Here is a 15,865-nt window from a genome sequence, read left to right as displayed (position 1 = left end):
CCTCGGCTTGCTGTGTCCTCGGCTTGATTAGTCTGACCTTGAGTTTGGGCATATCCTAGGTCAATAGCTTGTCGGCCCTATATCTGGAGCCGGTGGAGTCGGGATTCCCAACCGAGGTTTCGTAAGGGGTCAGGTATGCTACAGTATCATTTTTAGCATGTCCTACATACTTGCGTTCTGCATATTCTGCATATTTACTTCAAAGGCAATGCATTGTGTATTTCAAGGTCAACAGTTCACGTGTGAAATAATACTTGGAATATCCATGAACCTTGACATATACTATTTATAGACTCTATTTATAGACTCATGATGGTTTTGAGACACAAATGTAAGGGGAGGGCCAATTATTGGAGATACTGGTCCCTATATAGCCCTTTCATTGTGTACTAGTGTGAACCTATCAGATAACAGATCCGTTAGCCATGTTGAGGCGGGTTTTGACCAACCGGAAGGTCAAAATCGACAGAACACGGGTCCTTGGTGAAGGCAAGAGGCTTTCTTCGAGAGACTGTCGAGGCTGGAGACGCTCCGGCCACCACTGGTCTTCGGGAGTAAACCGCAAGCAATCCATGGCGTGGGACTTGATCGAGGCTTTGGGTGCAAAAATATATTTTCATTCACTGCTTTTATCTTTCTTTTTTTTGGGTTGTTTATTTGAGTCCATCAGAGCAAGAAGGGCGTTCTGCTGTGTTTGCTAGCCTTTAAGCTTGTATGCAGCTTAGGCTGCACGTGTTTCCCCATCGGTGTCGTCGAAGAGCATTTGCAGGCATTTGCTCGATGCGGTTTGAGTCAAGGTGTTCGCTGATGACATGGAGAGAGTCTTGGCCAACAATGAGAAGTCAAATATGACGAGGGCAAAAGAGGGCAAAAAAAAACCAAAGTAGGCACTGAAAGCTTGAGCAAAGCTGAGAAGGAGTCGCTTATGGATCTTTGATCTTCATGAAATCTAATCGTTTATGATGAAATGATTTAGGGTATCCGAATACCATACTGCTCGTAAGGGAAGTCTTCCAGGGTAGCAAGTAGTTGCCCCCATCCATCACCAAGCTTTCCAGTCGTGCCGGAACTTTGCCCACGACCAGCCACTAATCCCTCAGCCTCCTTCTCAACTGCAGACTTCTCGCTCTCCTTATGCGAGCCTGTCAGGCCCGCAAGAACCTCCTCCTCTCGGCCCTGGTAGGTCTCCAGGAGACCAGGGTGCGGGCACCAGACAACCTGCATGCCTGCACGGCGACCTGCTTCCACTCCCGGAACTGCATCCTCGAAAACCAGGCATTCTTCCGGTTTAATCTCAGTTTCACCCTTGCTGCGCAAGCTCTCGTTGATAGTCTCCAATGCCAAGAGGTAGATATCAGGCAGCGGCTTGCCTCTCCCCTTGCCAATCCGGGGGTCATCACCTAGAACACGGTGAACCTCAGGGAAGGCCGCGAAGAGCTCTGTTAGGTGACCAGACTTCAACTTGAAGTTCTTGCTATTCGATGAAGTCGCCAAAGCAATGTGGACAGGCTGGCCCGTGGATTGGGTTGACACAAGTTTGGACAGAAGAGTGGGAACTCCAGGCAGCGGCTGGGACTCCGGGAAATATTTTGCCTGCAGAGATGCTTGCTTGGCTTGGGTTTCCTCCGGAGTAATTGGGAGCTGAGCCCACTCATGGAAGATCTTACTAGCCTGTAGATATTGTTACATTGAGTTTCTTGATTGGTGACTAACGGGATCTTTTTAATATACCTCGGGCTGTGGACGTCCCTGCAGCTGAGCCTTGATCGACCAAGGAAGCATTGGCTTGCCGTACATGGCAAGGACTTCGTTTGTGATCTGGGAGTATTTGTCCTCCGAGTCGATCAACAACCCGTCCATGTCGAAGAGACACGCACGAATGCGTGGGAGTCTGTGATGGTTGTCAATACAGGATTTGAAGTATTCAATGACTAGTCATACATACTCTTTGCGGTCAGCCATAATGAAAGTGCCGTCGAGTTGTGGTATATGTGAGCGGGACAAAGCCTTTATGTCTGATAAGGCCGGCGCGGGGGAACACGCTTATCAGTCCCGTGATTCTTGGCCGCCGACGTCCGCTCTTCTCGTATTGTCGCATGCCACTTCACGATGACGACCACCGGCGATTCTTTTCCTACCGAAAAGCGCGACAAGGGCGTCGCTTCTGCACATGATGAAGGGGATAGTGATGACGATGTATTCCACGATGCGCGTTTCCCCGCGGAGGAAGAAGCTGTGAGCTGCGGATCATCTTCAAATTTCCTGCCCAGTCACTAACCTTGTCGGCACGACTATAGCAACTCCTGAAGGAGTCTAATGGAATTAAAACAGAAGCGAACCAATTGTTTAGCTCTGGCTGCTATGACCAAGCGATCTCCTGCTACGATCGGGCTCTCGCCTCCTGCCCCAACTACCTGGATTATGACGTTGCCGTGCTCCGGTGTAACATGTCCGCGTGCTACCTGAAAATGGAAGACTGGAAATCCGCAGTTGACACTGCAACCATATCCCTCGATCGCCTTGAAAAGATCATTCCTTCCGAACCGTCGACCACAGACCAAAGCGATTCAAAAGATTCCCAACCCACACCCACCGTTACACAGGACAGTGATGCAGTGATTGAGATATCCGGGGAAGATGCCGATGCAGAGGAAAAAGAGCTGGAACGCTTGAAGCAATTGGATGAGACCCGCACCAATGTCCTGCGGATTCGGGCTAAAGCTCTCATGCGGCGCGCCAAAGCCAAATCACAAACCGGCGGCTGGGCCAGCTTACAGGGTGCTGCAGAAGACTATCAAGTCTTGGATGGAATGAACAACCTCCCACCTGAGGACAGGCGGATTGTGCAACGGGCACTTCGTGACCTTCCAAGCCGCATCAACGAGGCCAAGGAGAAAGAGATGGGTGAGATGATGTCAAAAATGAAGGACGTAAGTTAATTGCTTTCCAAGTTGCTGCTCTTCATGATGTCTAACCTCTGCCTTTCAATAGCTCGGGAATGGCTTCTTGAAACCATTTGGTCTATCTACGGATAATTTCAAGTTCGTTCAGGACCCGAAGACAGGCGGATACTCTATGAATTTCGAGTCTTGATATCATTCAATTGAGTTGGGATATCGGGTCTTCTCCTAATAGGTGCATTGTGTATAGCGATTTGAAATGTACATCTGTCACAGAAAGAACCTTGGAAGAGACACTGCTGTGAACCTATCATGTGATTTACACAGACAGGTCTACATCACTTCAAACCAGAAAGCAGATGGTTCCAAGGTTGCAGGATCCTTACTTTCCGCGCGATTCACTGGCATGCGCGTAGCAATGTTGACTCCACGTGGTAAAATGCTTATTTCGACATAGATTCCCAAGCATGCTTCTACAGGACAATAATCTTAGCACTCGGCATTCCCGATAATCAAAACGCTGCGTATCTTCTAGATCATAAATGCTGCCCAAAATTATGTACAACCCCGGGTATAACTAACCATGTCTATAACAAACCCCAAATCCCAAATCTCATCTCAATCTACAAAGACAAGCCAATGATGAGAACAAAAGAAATCCAACTGTACAAAAGGGCTCCCCCATTACCAGAAGCGCTGTTACTTGGCGCAACGTCTGATCCTGTTTGAGCGCTCTTCGCCGCAGCAGTGGCAGTAGAGCCACTGCTACTACTGGTGCTGCTACCAGAAGACTGCGTCAAGGGCACACCATTGTAGAATCCACGAATAATGCTCGCCGCCATCTCAGCAACTCCATATGTTGAGGCCATGAGGTGCGTAGACAGTGAGGTTGGGGGAACACTGGCATCTGCGACGCGAACATTCGCCAGGCCGTAAACCAGTAGGTTTGCGTCGACAACACCGCCCAACTCGAGTGGAAGCATGGCACATGTGGACGAGGGATGGAATTCTGTGCTGGCAGCACCACGCAACCAGGTTACCCAATCGTCATCGGTCGAGACGTCTGAGCCGGGTGCTGTTTCCACTGTCAGGTTGTTGCTTAGTGGGGTTGCTTCGCCGATGCTGCGTGCCATCTTCAGGCCGTCACGGAGAATCTCGTAATCTGCCTCAGGTTAGCTTTGTTCCCTATTTCACTGATGAGCTATGACATACCAGCTGGGTTGTAAAGGTAGTTCGGGTCGATGACAGGGTAGTCCAGAGGGTTCGAGGAGTTGATGTAGATACGACCATGGCTGTATGGGTGCTGGAGAGCAGCGGTGATACCAATGACACCATCCGCAGCGCTGTTCATAAACAAGAGCTCGATGATACCGGTGGGACTGTTGAAAATATTCTTGGCTGTGATATTGCAGATGGCTTTGTAGCCCGCGATCACCTCGTCGCCGTATGTCGAGTTAGGTGCGTACTGGTCAATGGAAGCGAGAATACTTGATTCCATTGAGGAAACATCACTTCCGTACATCGCGGTAGCGTTGACGTAGGCGATGGCGTCGTCGATGTATGAGAGGTAGAGTTCGGTGTCCTGTATGAGTTAGAACATGCTTTCTGTTTTCTGGGTTGAGGAGACTAACCTTGTCGGTCTCATCTTCATAATAAATGTCGCCGGAGGTGGTCACAGTGTTGTTCCATGTCACAGTAGCGCTCTGCTTCTGGTTAATTGAGTGTTCTGCGTGCAGGAAATCGAATGACCTACAAAGTGATCTTGCAGATGTTGGCCGACACCGGGCAGTTCAGAAAGAAGATCAATACCCGCATCGGAGAGAACATCCTTAGGTCCAACACCGCTGTACATCAGGATTGCCGGGCTGCCAATCGACCCAGCAGAGAGAATCACCTCCTTGGTGATATTGACCGTTGATGTTGTGGTACCGTTATCAGTTGTGTACTCAACCGCAGTCGCCGTCAAGTTGTCCGAGTTAGAGGTGTCAAAGACAATGCGAGTCACATACGCATTGGCCAGAACGTCGTAGTTTCCACGATCAGGAAGTGGGTCGAGGTAGCCAGTCCGACTATAGGATCGTGTCCAGTTGGAAGGGTTGATGCAGGATGTTGAGACCTCGGCGCCCCAATTGTCACCACCGTACATGTCCGAGGAAATGGAAATGCCGATGTTTTCCAGGGATTCGGACCAGTAGCCCACCTGGGGGAATGTGTATCCCGGGTAGGATGCCTGGATCGGTCCCTGGGTGCCATGGGTTGAAATATCCCAATGAATATCGGCCTCTTCAGCGATAGAGTCGCTTGGTGCGGTGAAATTTTCACTCTTCTTCATGGCAGCGTAGAAGGAGTCCCATGACCAATTCTCTGCTCCGTCCATGTCGCCCAGCAGATCTTTCCAGGCGGTAATATCACCCTCGCCTGGGCGAGTTAGATATAACCCGTTGATCGCGGAGCTGCCTATATAATGATGATATTAAGCACTTTGTCATTCATAAACGAGAGAGAGATGCCTACCTCCAAGCACCTTGCCACGAGGCCAATAGATCTCTCGGTCGTCGGCATTAGACTGTGGAACGGTGTAGTATTTCCAATTTAATGGTGTTGTCCACAATGAATCATAGTATGAGTATGCTGGGGTATCTAGAGGGCTGTCAGAATTTCTTTTCGTGCTCACTACCACCTATCGGTTCATACCTATACGTTCACGATAATCATCGCCATTGCCACCTGCCTCCAGAACTAGAACTGTATGATTTGTGTCTTCAGCAAGACGACCACCAACAGTAAGTCCAGCTTGTCCTCCTCCAATGATCACGAAATCATAAGAGTCGGAGATCTCCGTGCGCGGGGACAACGCGTGTGCGACAGGCACAATCGCGAGGCCTGCACTAATAATTTGACTAGCGAATAAGCTACAACGCATTGTTCAGGTGTGGATGGAAAACTAGTGCAATAAAGCAGAGTTGTCCACTGAAGAAGAGATTGAAATGTTGAGGATATTTACAGGCAAACCTACGATCCCCTGGATCAGGGCAAACTTTTTGTTCCTGGCAGCAAACCCTGGAAAAGCTTGTCCTGCCCCGATTATTACGCAAATTAACACGGGCTGGAACCTTAAGGTGGATGCCGTGGGTCGATGGGATCCAAGATTCGCTGTGTACAAATCATATTTGACGATCCTATCAAAGCCCCTCAACATCTCCACTCTGTCCGACTTGACTGGTATCGAGCCAATTATATCGGAGGACAACACATTTTTTTCATGCTTAATTTCTCCTGAATTCCCACATTCGCTTTTTCATAGGCTGTTCTTCTGGGTCAATTTGAAACATCGACGTAATATCGATGAAAATGATCAAGATCTACCACATTTTGACTTGCATACGACGACGTGTGCCCACTACTGCAGGATTAAGAGGCTGGGTCTGTGTGCGGAGCCTTGTCATGCCGATCATTAGGGCTTTTTGTTTTCTTGTTTTCTTGTTTTCTTGTTGTTTCTCGTCGCCGACCGTCTCGGCCAACGATTGGATAGGGTTTTTCGATCTCGGTTGCTATGCCTCCACCGGAACACGCGACTATTGACAGAGTGGCTGGGACGCGTGGGAAGATTGCGGCTGATCTGCGCTGAGTGTTTACAGCAGGACACCTGGTCTCCGCTTTGTTTACAATCGGCGCCTTACATGCACACCGATTCAAGCCCAATTTTCAGAACAGAAAAACAAATATGTGGCGTTGTGACTTCAAAAAGATATGGGCTATGTACTCCGTAGTCGTACCACCAAATTAGCTAGACATCAGCTCTCCAAGCACCTTTGCCAAGTCGTCCAGGGATACTTCCGAGGTACAATCGAAGAGAATTCGCCTGCGGAGGGTATCGCCTCCGAGTAATTGTTGCGATACGCTAGTAGTAGTGCCTCGTTCAGTAGGACCATAAATGCGGGCTGGGGACCCGTCGTCAATTTGACTAGACGTGGCTGGCCATGGCGCCACACCGTGACAGAATTTGAAAATATCTTCTGCAAATGCAGTGCTGACCGCGGCTTGCTCAGCACTCATAAAGTCATTGAAGTTCTGGAAGAAAAAAATCACGTCAAGGATGTGATTGGCGCGCCCTTTCCAAGGTCCATCCCAGGGATTACCCTCGTTGAAATAGTACACATAGGCATCCCCTGGCCAACCAAGGGCGTAGGACAATGCAGGTGCGTTGAAAGATATATCGTTGGCATAGGCCAGAACAGATGTGAACGCTTTCGCGTCGGGTGTGTCCTCGGTGATCTCATATGCCCCCAAAATGCGCTGACCCACTGCTGGGTGTAACGCGAGAACCTTGTGAATTGCAGCAATGAATTTCTTGGTGGTCTGCGTTTTGATCTGTGGCGCAAGGAAATCTAAGATACTTGCCTATACGGAACAGCTTAGTCAGTCTGCATACAAACGGAGACGGGATTCCAACATACGTCAATTTCATTATTGCCAATCAATAAATCCTGGCACCATTCTTTGCCAGGAAGGAAACTGGAGCCAGGCTTTCTAATTTCGGTGTATGTGGTACCAGGTAGAATCAGATCGCCATCAAGAGCAGGTGCGAACGCAATACCCGGCGGAAGCTGAGCTACAAGCTCCTCTCCCGGCATCTCGAGAAGAGTCTTCACCCTCTCTTCAGGCGGCGCGTCGGAAAGTCCCAGAGCAGCCATTGCTTTCTCATAGTTCTCCTCGTGGGCTATGTTGGGCAGTGCATGCAAAAGTAGCGATGTGCCAGCCATGGAAATGGCTCTCTTGAACAGTGGTTTCTGTGAGTGGAGGTGGTAGGTCACAGATGCTATTGTGAATCAGCCATAGGTATAGTGAAACATTCAGGACTGGATACACTACCTCCTCCAGCACTCTGACCCGCTGCAGTCACATTATCTGGGTCACCACCAAAATCACGAATGTGCTTTTGTACCCATTCAAGCGCAACACGTTGGTCGCGAAGACCATTGTTAGAGCGGTATCCCGCCTGACGTAGCTCTTCGGATGTCAAGAATCCCGGAGCACCCAGGCGATAGCTATCAATTGGTCAGATGATGATTCAAATTTGAGAGGGTCGCTCTTACTTCACTGTCACCACAACCATAGGCAACTTCCTCTCAATTGACAACTTGACTAGCCGAGTAAGATCATACTGGGGCCATGAGTTTCCACCAATGAACAAACCACCACCGTGGATAAAGAATAGCACTGGGAGCTTTGATTCCGGAGTCGCATTGGACGGCACGGCAATGTTCAGATTGAGACAGTCGACGTCGGACTGGTGAAGCTCCTTCTTGGGCAAGGTGTGCTGGACATGCCCGAGTTCAATGTCGCATCCAATTGGCAGAGACAATGCTAACAGCCTGCAACCGTTAGTTTCATGCATGATGACTCGGGGATAGACTCACCCATCATTGGTTGCATCCAAGACACCACCCTTGCGATCTTCAATCAATTCGGCATCGGCAAAACGATTCTTCAGGGTTGCATATTGAATGCCGAGATATTGGGTTACCCCATCTCCTTCTCGCCCGTGGATCTCACCTAACTTGCTGGTACTCAGTATGGCCATGATGGGTTGAAACGGATGTGTTGGTTTCCGAATACGCGGGGCAAAGCTATGAAATCATTTGGTCCACTTCCCTGCCCCACAAATTGGCGGGATAGCGGGGGTTTCCCGGTCCGTCACCATCGCTGAAACGTTGAAACCAAGGAATGACAGCGGTTTCATCCAGTTGTCGTGTCGATCAACAGTAGATCGCTCAGTCTACTCGCACTGGCTTTTGATACTTTCCGTTGGCTATAGAAACGAGCGAAATAATACCGCAAGGATCAATTTCGGCTTCCTTCGTTCTTCTCCACTGAACACCAAGCTAGCACAAATCCAATCTCTCAATTCGGCAATTGTTCAGTCCTCAAACGTATAAATATTGAGCAGCTTTGTGGTAAGGCGACAGAATATCGCAAGAATTATAGCCGAGATGACATGGGCCCTCGTGAAACGAGCTGACCTCATCCTCTCGCTTTAGTTAACTAATCAACTCTAAGTCTACGCCAACCAACACAATTGTATTGCCGATCTTCATCTGCCCCCCCAACGATAAGTACGATAATAAACTCTGGGTGGTCTCTCCAATCATTGGTTTTCCAAATTCCGTTGTGGAAGTACTTCATCTTATAGGGCACCCGCGAAAGCGTTACATTCGACTGAACTATTCACAAAGCGAATCAAAGGAATCCACTAGGAACACACATGTGAAGAATGTGGTGCAAGGGCTGTCAAGATCCACTGTGTCGGGTGAACCCAATCATTAGGCGCTTTGATCTTGCCGACTAGTCGACTAGAAGTATAAATAGCCGACATCGCTAATTTTAATGGTCAAGATTATGATTCTGGGCCATCCCAGCGATGGATTAAAAGGATTACTGTGCATGAGAAGAATGGCAACTTTTTGCGTGCTAACAACACGGCAGCTCTCGGGCAAACCCGAAGCTCGTCTCTTATTGCCCTGCAACTTCTGCACGGCTCGTCTGCATTGGTCCTCTGATTCGTCGCAAAGCTCATGATAGGACCCAAAAGCGGTCAAGGTTATCTCACTCGCATATAAACTCCATACTAGATGAGTGCATACCGATGGCGCCGCTATCTAAGAGACCTTACTGGCTATAGAATCACGCTTGGAATTTCCCGCTTTCACTAGCGAAACGTTGGCCATGCGGTCTTTAAAAGGTCGAGGTGCCTGCTAAAGGCATTTCATGTCTTGCTACAACTCTGACATACCAAATTTACCACTTTGAAACCGCTACACAGGGAGTAATCTGCGCTCGACGTCAAAATGAGAATCCTATGTTGCCATGGTTTTGGGACGGGCCCGGAGGTCATGAAACACCAACTGGCAAAGATCCGAAAATGCTGTGACCCTAGCTGGGAGTTTTATTTTGTCGCCGGACAGTCCGAAGGTCCGCCTGATCCAGGTCAGTTAGATACGAAGATCCCTTCCACTAGAACATTGCTAATTCTGTCTATGACAGTCGTCGCGGCTGCGTTCCCGGGTCCCTACCTCTGCTATAGCCTTGATTTTGATACTGCCAGCATGAGAGCTGCCCACGACTTGATTGATCAAGAGTTTGAGAAACACGGGCCTTTCGACGGAGTTCTTGGGTTTAGCACAGGCGCGGCTCTATTGACGGCCTACCTACTTGAAAAAGCGGCGCTATACCCCGAACAACCGCTCCCAGTTCAATTCGCCATTTTTTGCTCTACCATCCCACCTATCTCTGCGAACCCGGAGTACACAGAAATGATGTTTGGATCACTTTCACCGGAAGAACAGCAGCGCATTCGCTCCGCTGACGAGGCCCAGATATCTCAGCTCCCGGAGCCCGTTCGCTCTGCAGTCAGCGTAACGGCTCGGTGCTTTGATCTCCTTAGGCCTGTTCATGGTCGGCCGGTCTCCGAATTCCTTGATCGCGACATGCTTGATGTTCCCTGTGTATTGCGGCCTGAAGTTTACAAAGCACGTTTGGCTATTCCCACGTTTCACTGCTGGGGCAAAAACGATCCGCCAGTATTCCAGGAGTCTGCAAGGCTGGTCGAGTCCTTTTGCCATCCCAGAATGCGCTTTTCTTACCAGCATAGCGTCATTCATAACATGCCTCGCTCCACTGTTGAAGTGAAGGCGATGGTGCGTGGTATTGAAAAATTGATATCCCTGAATCAGCAGCCGAGATTATAACTTACGTTCCCTGTGTTTCACAATAGAATGTTCAGCGATTTTATGGGTTACCCTCTACGAGGCCAAGATTGAATATACAATAAGGTTCAGTAGAATGTAAATCTTCCTTCTTCTTTCAATGTTATGTATGATTTTTGTGTGGAATCATTATTCGTACGAAGGAGTTTATACCGCTCCATTCATATCTGCCTCGCTCGAGACAGGCACAGCAGGGTCCTGCAAACCCCATTCCCCTTCTCCAATCTTTTTCGCGTGAAATCGAACTATAAGACCGACCGTAACCGGACCAATAATGGTATTCAATAAAATAGCCCAAATACCAGTAAAGAAGCCCTCGTCACTGACGTACGGAGTCTCATTGTGCCCAATTTCAATGATCAATAGGCCAATCTCCCCTCGGGCTACCATCGCAGAGCCTAGGAGTGCCGCGGCGAGCCAGGCGCGGTTCCATCTGTGTCCATTAGTATGCTCGCCTTGTCCTTCGTCCCGGCTTTTGCTCCTTTCTTTGCTTCCTGGCTGCAACTGACTTTCCCCCGGTTCAGATGAATCTTTTCTGTTGTGAGATGGGTTCCGGGTAAAAAGTTGCCACGCGGGTACCCATATCCCGACGACACACTTGATAAATTGTTAGCACGATCACCAAGAATCCCATATTGGGCTTAGAGGGGAAGGACAGGGATCTGTATACCTTTGCAAATACCATGAGAAGAGAGTAAACAACACCTCTCCAAATTCGTTTTCCCGTCCACAGTTGTACAAACGGTATCGCAAAGCCAATACTTGCGAAAAACAAAGGCTCCATCAAATACTCTTGGGGCCCAAGGAGATATTTCTCAAAGGTATGAACAAAAGTGGGACTTTTATCAGCCTCGCGCTCGCCTTCCTCGCGGCTCATGACAACAAACGGACCTTCAGGACGCTTGCTTGGAAGGTAAGTCAGAAACACGCCCGCGAGAAAAGCACCAAACAGGACCGACGTCCCAGTGAAACCTGCAATGGTAATAAATGCCGAGAGGACAAGAGTCATCAAGATGATGTTTGAGATATGGTCGAAGCGCGCGAAATGATATTCGATGTATTTGCGGAAGAGAGGTGCAAACAGCCACTTGGTGACGATGGGTGTTACGATGGCCATTGCGATCGATGCTACTATCGGACGTCCGATAAGCCATCCCAGGCTGACATGGTTCTCTGTAGAAAGTTTGCCCAGGTCGCCGATGACACTTATGGCAGTCAGCATGATGCATCGACTATATTATACTTCAACCAACTCACCTCAACATAACAAGTCCCACCACATCGTCAATGACAGCTGCGCTGACCAGAACAGACCCTACACGAGTCTGAGAGAGATTGATCGAACTAGATGCAGAGCCGATAACAGCAAATGTTGTTCCTAATACTCGTCAGCAGCTGAATCGCCCAGAGAAGCCAAGACTTGGCTGGTTGGCTGAGTGGAATCGGCTTACCTAATGAAGTAGCGGAAAGAGCTGCGCCGATAATGAAGGTCTCCACCGCGCCTAGCCCCGCATTAGCTCAATCGCTTCAATCGCCGATCGTAGTAAAACAAACCATATCCAAAACCGAGATAGAGCAAAAGGTATGATAAACCAATCGGAAAGCAAACACCAGTTGCTGCACCGACCATGCTCAATGTGAAATTTTGTTTGAGGAGATCCACACGAGCGCCAAGGCCGCCTAGAATGTATGACATCAGGAATTGCTGGGCCAAGAAGCCAAGACGAAAATGTTCACCACGCACCTTCAAAAATGATCAAAATCAGACCGACATATCCCAAGGCGAGAAAAGTCTCTTGCCAGTTATATTCGAGGATATTGGCCAATGGTACACCATAGATGATGCCGACGGCGATTTGACCTATAATGCCCGCCTGGATCACCTTTGCAGAAACCCATTTTGCAAGGGAAAGGAAAAAGAAGAAAGAAATGATGATGAGGATCTCAACAACTGTATTCATTAGCAAATTATCAAGCAAATCGCGATGTGAATGGGTACATACTTCCGGGTTCGTGGTATGGGAGAAAGCCACCAGCCATACTAGAGCGTTATCTTTGACCTGTAAGACACGACTGAAAAATCAGCGAGGAACACAGTCCTTAAATATACAGCACTTTCTTGAGTGTGGATACGGCGCTCGGTCTTTGCAGTCTGGGTATTCTGGGCAGTCTAGGCATGACTTGGGTGAATTTGCTGATAGGTACACACAACCTTGGAACGGATCACCGGAAACGTATAGTTATTACTCATCCTCTTTTTCAGACAACTCAGCATCGAATACTTATGTAAACACTTGAGCTACGAGCAATGGTTATCGTAAATCTATATTTATGTATTGATTAGACCTAAAATGAAACAAAATTATTGTTATGTGCCCCGCTATAACTTACTATGGATCTGATGCTCTGAACACAAGTCCTTGATACCAACGAATGAAATCACTTCCAAGGTTAGAGGCCATATAGTTATTTGTTTGCTCCTACGCGCCTGTGATATCGTAAATCAAGCGTACAGAACCGCATTCTTCCAATCAACCCCAAGCCCCTAAGGCTACCTTGCAACCGTTTTCGCCTATATCCAGTCCCATTTCGAGCATAATTTGGAGTCTAAGCTATGCTGAAGCAGGAATTGCACCACTTGCGTATAGTTTCTTGTTGATGCCAGCCAGTTATTGCAAAAGAATCTTTACCTTCAGAACGGGAATGGACTTAGTATGTAATCCATGGAGCGCGACAATAGAACACCACAAGATTAGTTAAACATCCTCAACAACCGCATTTGAAGTGGCGCAGTCATTGTCTGTCAGGAAAAATGCTCTCTCAATTATTAGAAAGACACCGCAGAACCTCGCTTAGTCCAAGTGTATACAAGATAACGCTTCATTGAAGGCATGATACAAGGAAGAAAAGGTAGCTAAGTGGGTATCACTCTATAATCACCTTCACATTCCAGTGTAGTCTACAGAGTAACGTGAGCAAGTAGGTACTTAGGTACTTACTCAATAGCATTACTCCCTAATCTTGAATACTGAGCTTCTTCCAATGCGGTTAGTGAGGATGTTCAAATAACTTCATGATGTTCAATTGTGTAGCTCCTAATCCATCTAGTTTGTTTACGCTGTCGTCGGCAATACTCAACGCCACTGCTCCGGCATAAATTGTGACGGTGCCCGCGACAAGTAGGTCCGCCTTTCCATCCACGACAATATCAAAGCCGACACCCATCGAGGCTTGAGGATCCCAAGGCGATTATACCTGGGATAGTATGGGGGCTAAGAGGAGCCGCACCAGACTACTTTGAAAGTTCTTTCATAGCCTTGTCCACCTGAGCCTCGACGGTAATTCCTGACTGTGTATCAATAGTAAGGAGCCGTACCTGACCAGTGAGACCTTTCCTTAGCGTTATCCTGCTGGATGCTGAACGCTAGACTTCTATCAATAGTAAGTCTACGAGAATACCACATTTAACGCACTGAAGGCTGAAATCCTACCAGGCCCTGCAAGATTGGAACCATCTGTACAAATTTGGGGAAGAAAAGTTTGGCTTGGGAAACCAAGCGAGACTGGCTCTGTCAAACTAACGGGGAATATTGTTTTCAATAGAGGCTTGCACAGTTTATCAATTTGTTGTTCCCCGCGCCAAGAAACCAGCTCAAACACACTTGCTAGGGGTGTCAGGAATTAGCATCTATTTCGATTCACCTCTTCCCTTTATAGTTTTGTTCATTGGTTCCCTGATGCTCTTCAATATAGTATTTTCATGTGATTCACGCTTTACAGATTCGAGTTGCCGCCCGTGTCTACTCTGAGGCTGAGGTTATGAATTCTCCTCGGGTCCAGGCCCTGCTTTCAGGATGATATCATTCAAAATGAGATTACAGGGCCACATAATGCGTTGTGTGTTTACATGATTGTATCTATTTATTACGATTCACAATCTGTTGCAAATTGCTGTCTTGCAAACTTGAACTAGGCCTCCGACTGGGCATGTACCGTACCCGTGTCGCTTCAAAACTCCCAATGCTCCGCTCTTCTCGCTCCAAAACTCCCGAAAAACAAGATCAGCTGCCTCTACGACAAACAACACCGCGCTATAGCCGAGACTAACATTGGCATTGAAAACATTAATTCAGGGCCTATCGCATGTGGTCACCGGCCATACTACTACCGGCAAAGTCCGAGGCAGTCACGCTTACGACTTTCGCCATGCATTGTGAATACCTATAAGCAACAAAATTGTCGAGGTCGCTTGAGTTTGAGCACCATCTCTCACATTCCCGGATTCGCATTCACCTATCTCCATCCTCAACACTGTCAGCAAGGCTGTGCCTGTCCAATTCACAATGGGTCTCACATTATCGAGGCTGTTTGGCGACAAGCTGTGGGAGAAGAAGACAGTGCGTATTATAATTGTCGGGCTCCATGAGGCCGGAAAGTCGACTATCCTCCATAAGCTGAACGCTGGTGAGGTCGCCACGACCACTCCAGCACCTGGTAGTTCCCCCTTGAATTCCCTTTCCTCCACATACTGGCCCTTGGAGAACTGACATATATGTCCAGGATTCAACGTGGAGACTGTCCAATATAAGAATGTTCATTTTACCTCATGGGCCACTAGTGGGCCGGATGACTGTCGCCCGTTGTGGAAGAATTATTATCAAGACACGCAAGCCATTATTTTCGTGGTGGACTCTGACGATCACCATCGTATCAACGAGGCACGTGTTGAGCTAGAGCGGTTATTGAATGAGGATGTACTGCGAGATGCGTTGCTCCTGATCAGTGCCAACAAACAAGATTTGGCCGTAAGTAATCTCTCGATGCGGTGCGAGTCATGAGCTAACATGAGGGAAGACTGCGCTGAGCGCCGCCGAGGTCGCTGATAAGCTCGCTCTCAACAGCTTAAAACAAAATTGGGTATGTTGACCTGTTGATCCTAATTACTATAGAAACTGACAATCCGCAAAGTATATACAAGCCACTTGCGCCACCTCTGGCGATGGTATCTACGAAGGCATTGAGTGGCTTGTAAACAGCCTCAAGAGGGCTGGTTATTGATCAAGAATCCGACGGTAAACTTATCGTCGCGGTCTTCGACGCTGTTTTAGCATCTTTCATATAATAACCCTGGAATGTATGTCAAGAGGGAAAGGATTATTTCCGATGCCTGTGAGCCAACATATGAGCTCTTCCAGGCTT

General features: G+C 48.2%; 7 protein-coding genes across 7 annotated transcripts; 3 read left to right on the top strand and 4 right to left on the bottom strand.

Annotated features, from left to right (window-relative positions):
- Positions 1-972: 972 nt before the first annotated feature.
- On the bottom strand, positions 973-1,962 carry N7503_008586 (haloacid dehalogenase superfamily protein; the record flags this gene model as incomplete). Its single annotated transcript, XM_057068133.1, has 3 exons — positions 973-1,671; positions 1,732-1,891; positions 1,946-1,962. The coding sequence occupies 3 exons, from the start codon at positions 1,960-1,962 to the stop codon at positions 973-975; spliced, it is 876 nt and encodes a 291-aa protein (XP_056918988.1).
- A 147-nt stretch (positions 1,963-2,109) lies between these two features.
- N7503_008585 (tetratricopeptide repeat protein 1 (TTC1)) lies at positions 2,110-3,093 on the top strand (the record flags this gene model as incomplete). Its single annotated transcript, XM_057068132.1, has 3 exons — positions 2,110-2,235; positions 2,298-2,930; positions 2,992-3,093. 3 exons carry the CDS (start codon positions 2,110-2,112, stop codon positions 3,091-3,093), a joined length of 861 nt encoding a protein of 286 aa, XP_056918987.1.
- A 430-nt stretch (positions 3,094-3,523) lies between these two features.
- N7503_008584 (GMC family oxidoreductase) lies at positions 3,524-5,823 on the bottom strand (the record flags this gene model as incomplete). Its single annotated transcript, XM_057068131.1, has 6 exons — positions 3,524-4,062; positions 4,113-4,482; positions 4,532-4,603; positions 4,654-5,357; positions 5,415-5,540; positions 5,595-5,823. 6 exons carry the CDS (start codon positions 5,821-5,823, stop codon positions 3,524-3,526), a joined length of 2,040 nt encoding a protein of 679 aa, XP_056918986.1.
- An 860-nt stretch (positions 5,824-6,683) lies between these two features.
- On the bottom strand, positions 6,684-8,484 carry N7503_008583 (uncharacterized protein; the record flags this gene model as incomplete). The annotated part of the gene is made up of 5 exons (XM_057068130.1): positions 6,684-7,301; positions 7,358-7,719; positions 7,773-7,948; positions 7,997-8,275; positions 8,321-8,484. 5 exons carry the CDS (start codon positions 8,482-8,484, stop codon positions 6,684-6,686), a joined length of 1,599 nt encoding a protein of 532 aa, XP_056918985.1.
- A 1,264-nt stretch (positions 8,485-9,748) lies between these two features.
- Positions 9,749-10,648, top strand: N7503_008582 (uncharacterized protein; the record flags this gene model as incomplete). The annotated part of the gene is made up of 2 exons (XM_057068129.1): positions 9,749-9,887; positions 9,945-10,648. 2 exons carry the CDS (start codon positions 9,749-9,751, stop codon positions 10,646-10,648), a joined length of 843 nt encoding a protein of 280 aa, XP_056918984.1.
- A 165-nt stretch (positions 10,649-10,813) lies between these two features.
- On the bottom strand, positions 10,814-12,706 carry N7503_008581 (cation:proton antiporter; the record flags this gene model as incomplete). Its single annotated transcript, XM_057068128.1, has 7 exons — positions 10,814-11,263; positions 11,349-11,871; positions 11,924-12,044; positions 12,118-12,168; positions 12,221-12,346; positions 12,411-12,617; positions 12,670-12,706. The coding sequence occupies 7 exons, from the start codon at positions 12,704-12,706 to the stop codon at positions 10,814-10,816; spliced, it is 1,515 nt and encodes a 504-aa protein (XP_056918983.1).
- A 2,303-nt stretch (positions 12,707-15,009) lies between these two features.
- On the top strand, positions 15,010-15,724 carry N7503_008580 (ARF/SAR superfamily; the record flags this gene model as incomplete). Its single annotated transcript, XM_057068127.1, has 4 exons — positions 15,010-15,160; positions 15,227-15,471; positions 15,521-15,583; positions 15,635-15,724. 4 exons carry the CDS (start codon positions 15,010-15,012, stop codon positions 15,722-15,724), a joined length of 549 nt encoding a protein of 182 aa, XP_056918982.1.
- Positions 15,725-15,865: the final 141 nt, after the last annotated feature.

Source organism: Penicillium pulvis, assembly GCF_028828015.1.
Source record: "Penicillium pulvis strain IBT 33274 chromosome Unknown contig_7_segment1_segment0, whole genome shotgun sequence".
Lineage (NCBI taxonomy): Eukaryota > Fungi > Ascomycota > Eurotiomycetes > Eurotiales > Aspergillaceae > Penicillium > Penicillium pulvis.
This window is presented reverse-complemented; position numbering and strand designations above follow the sequence as displayed.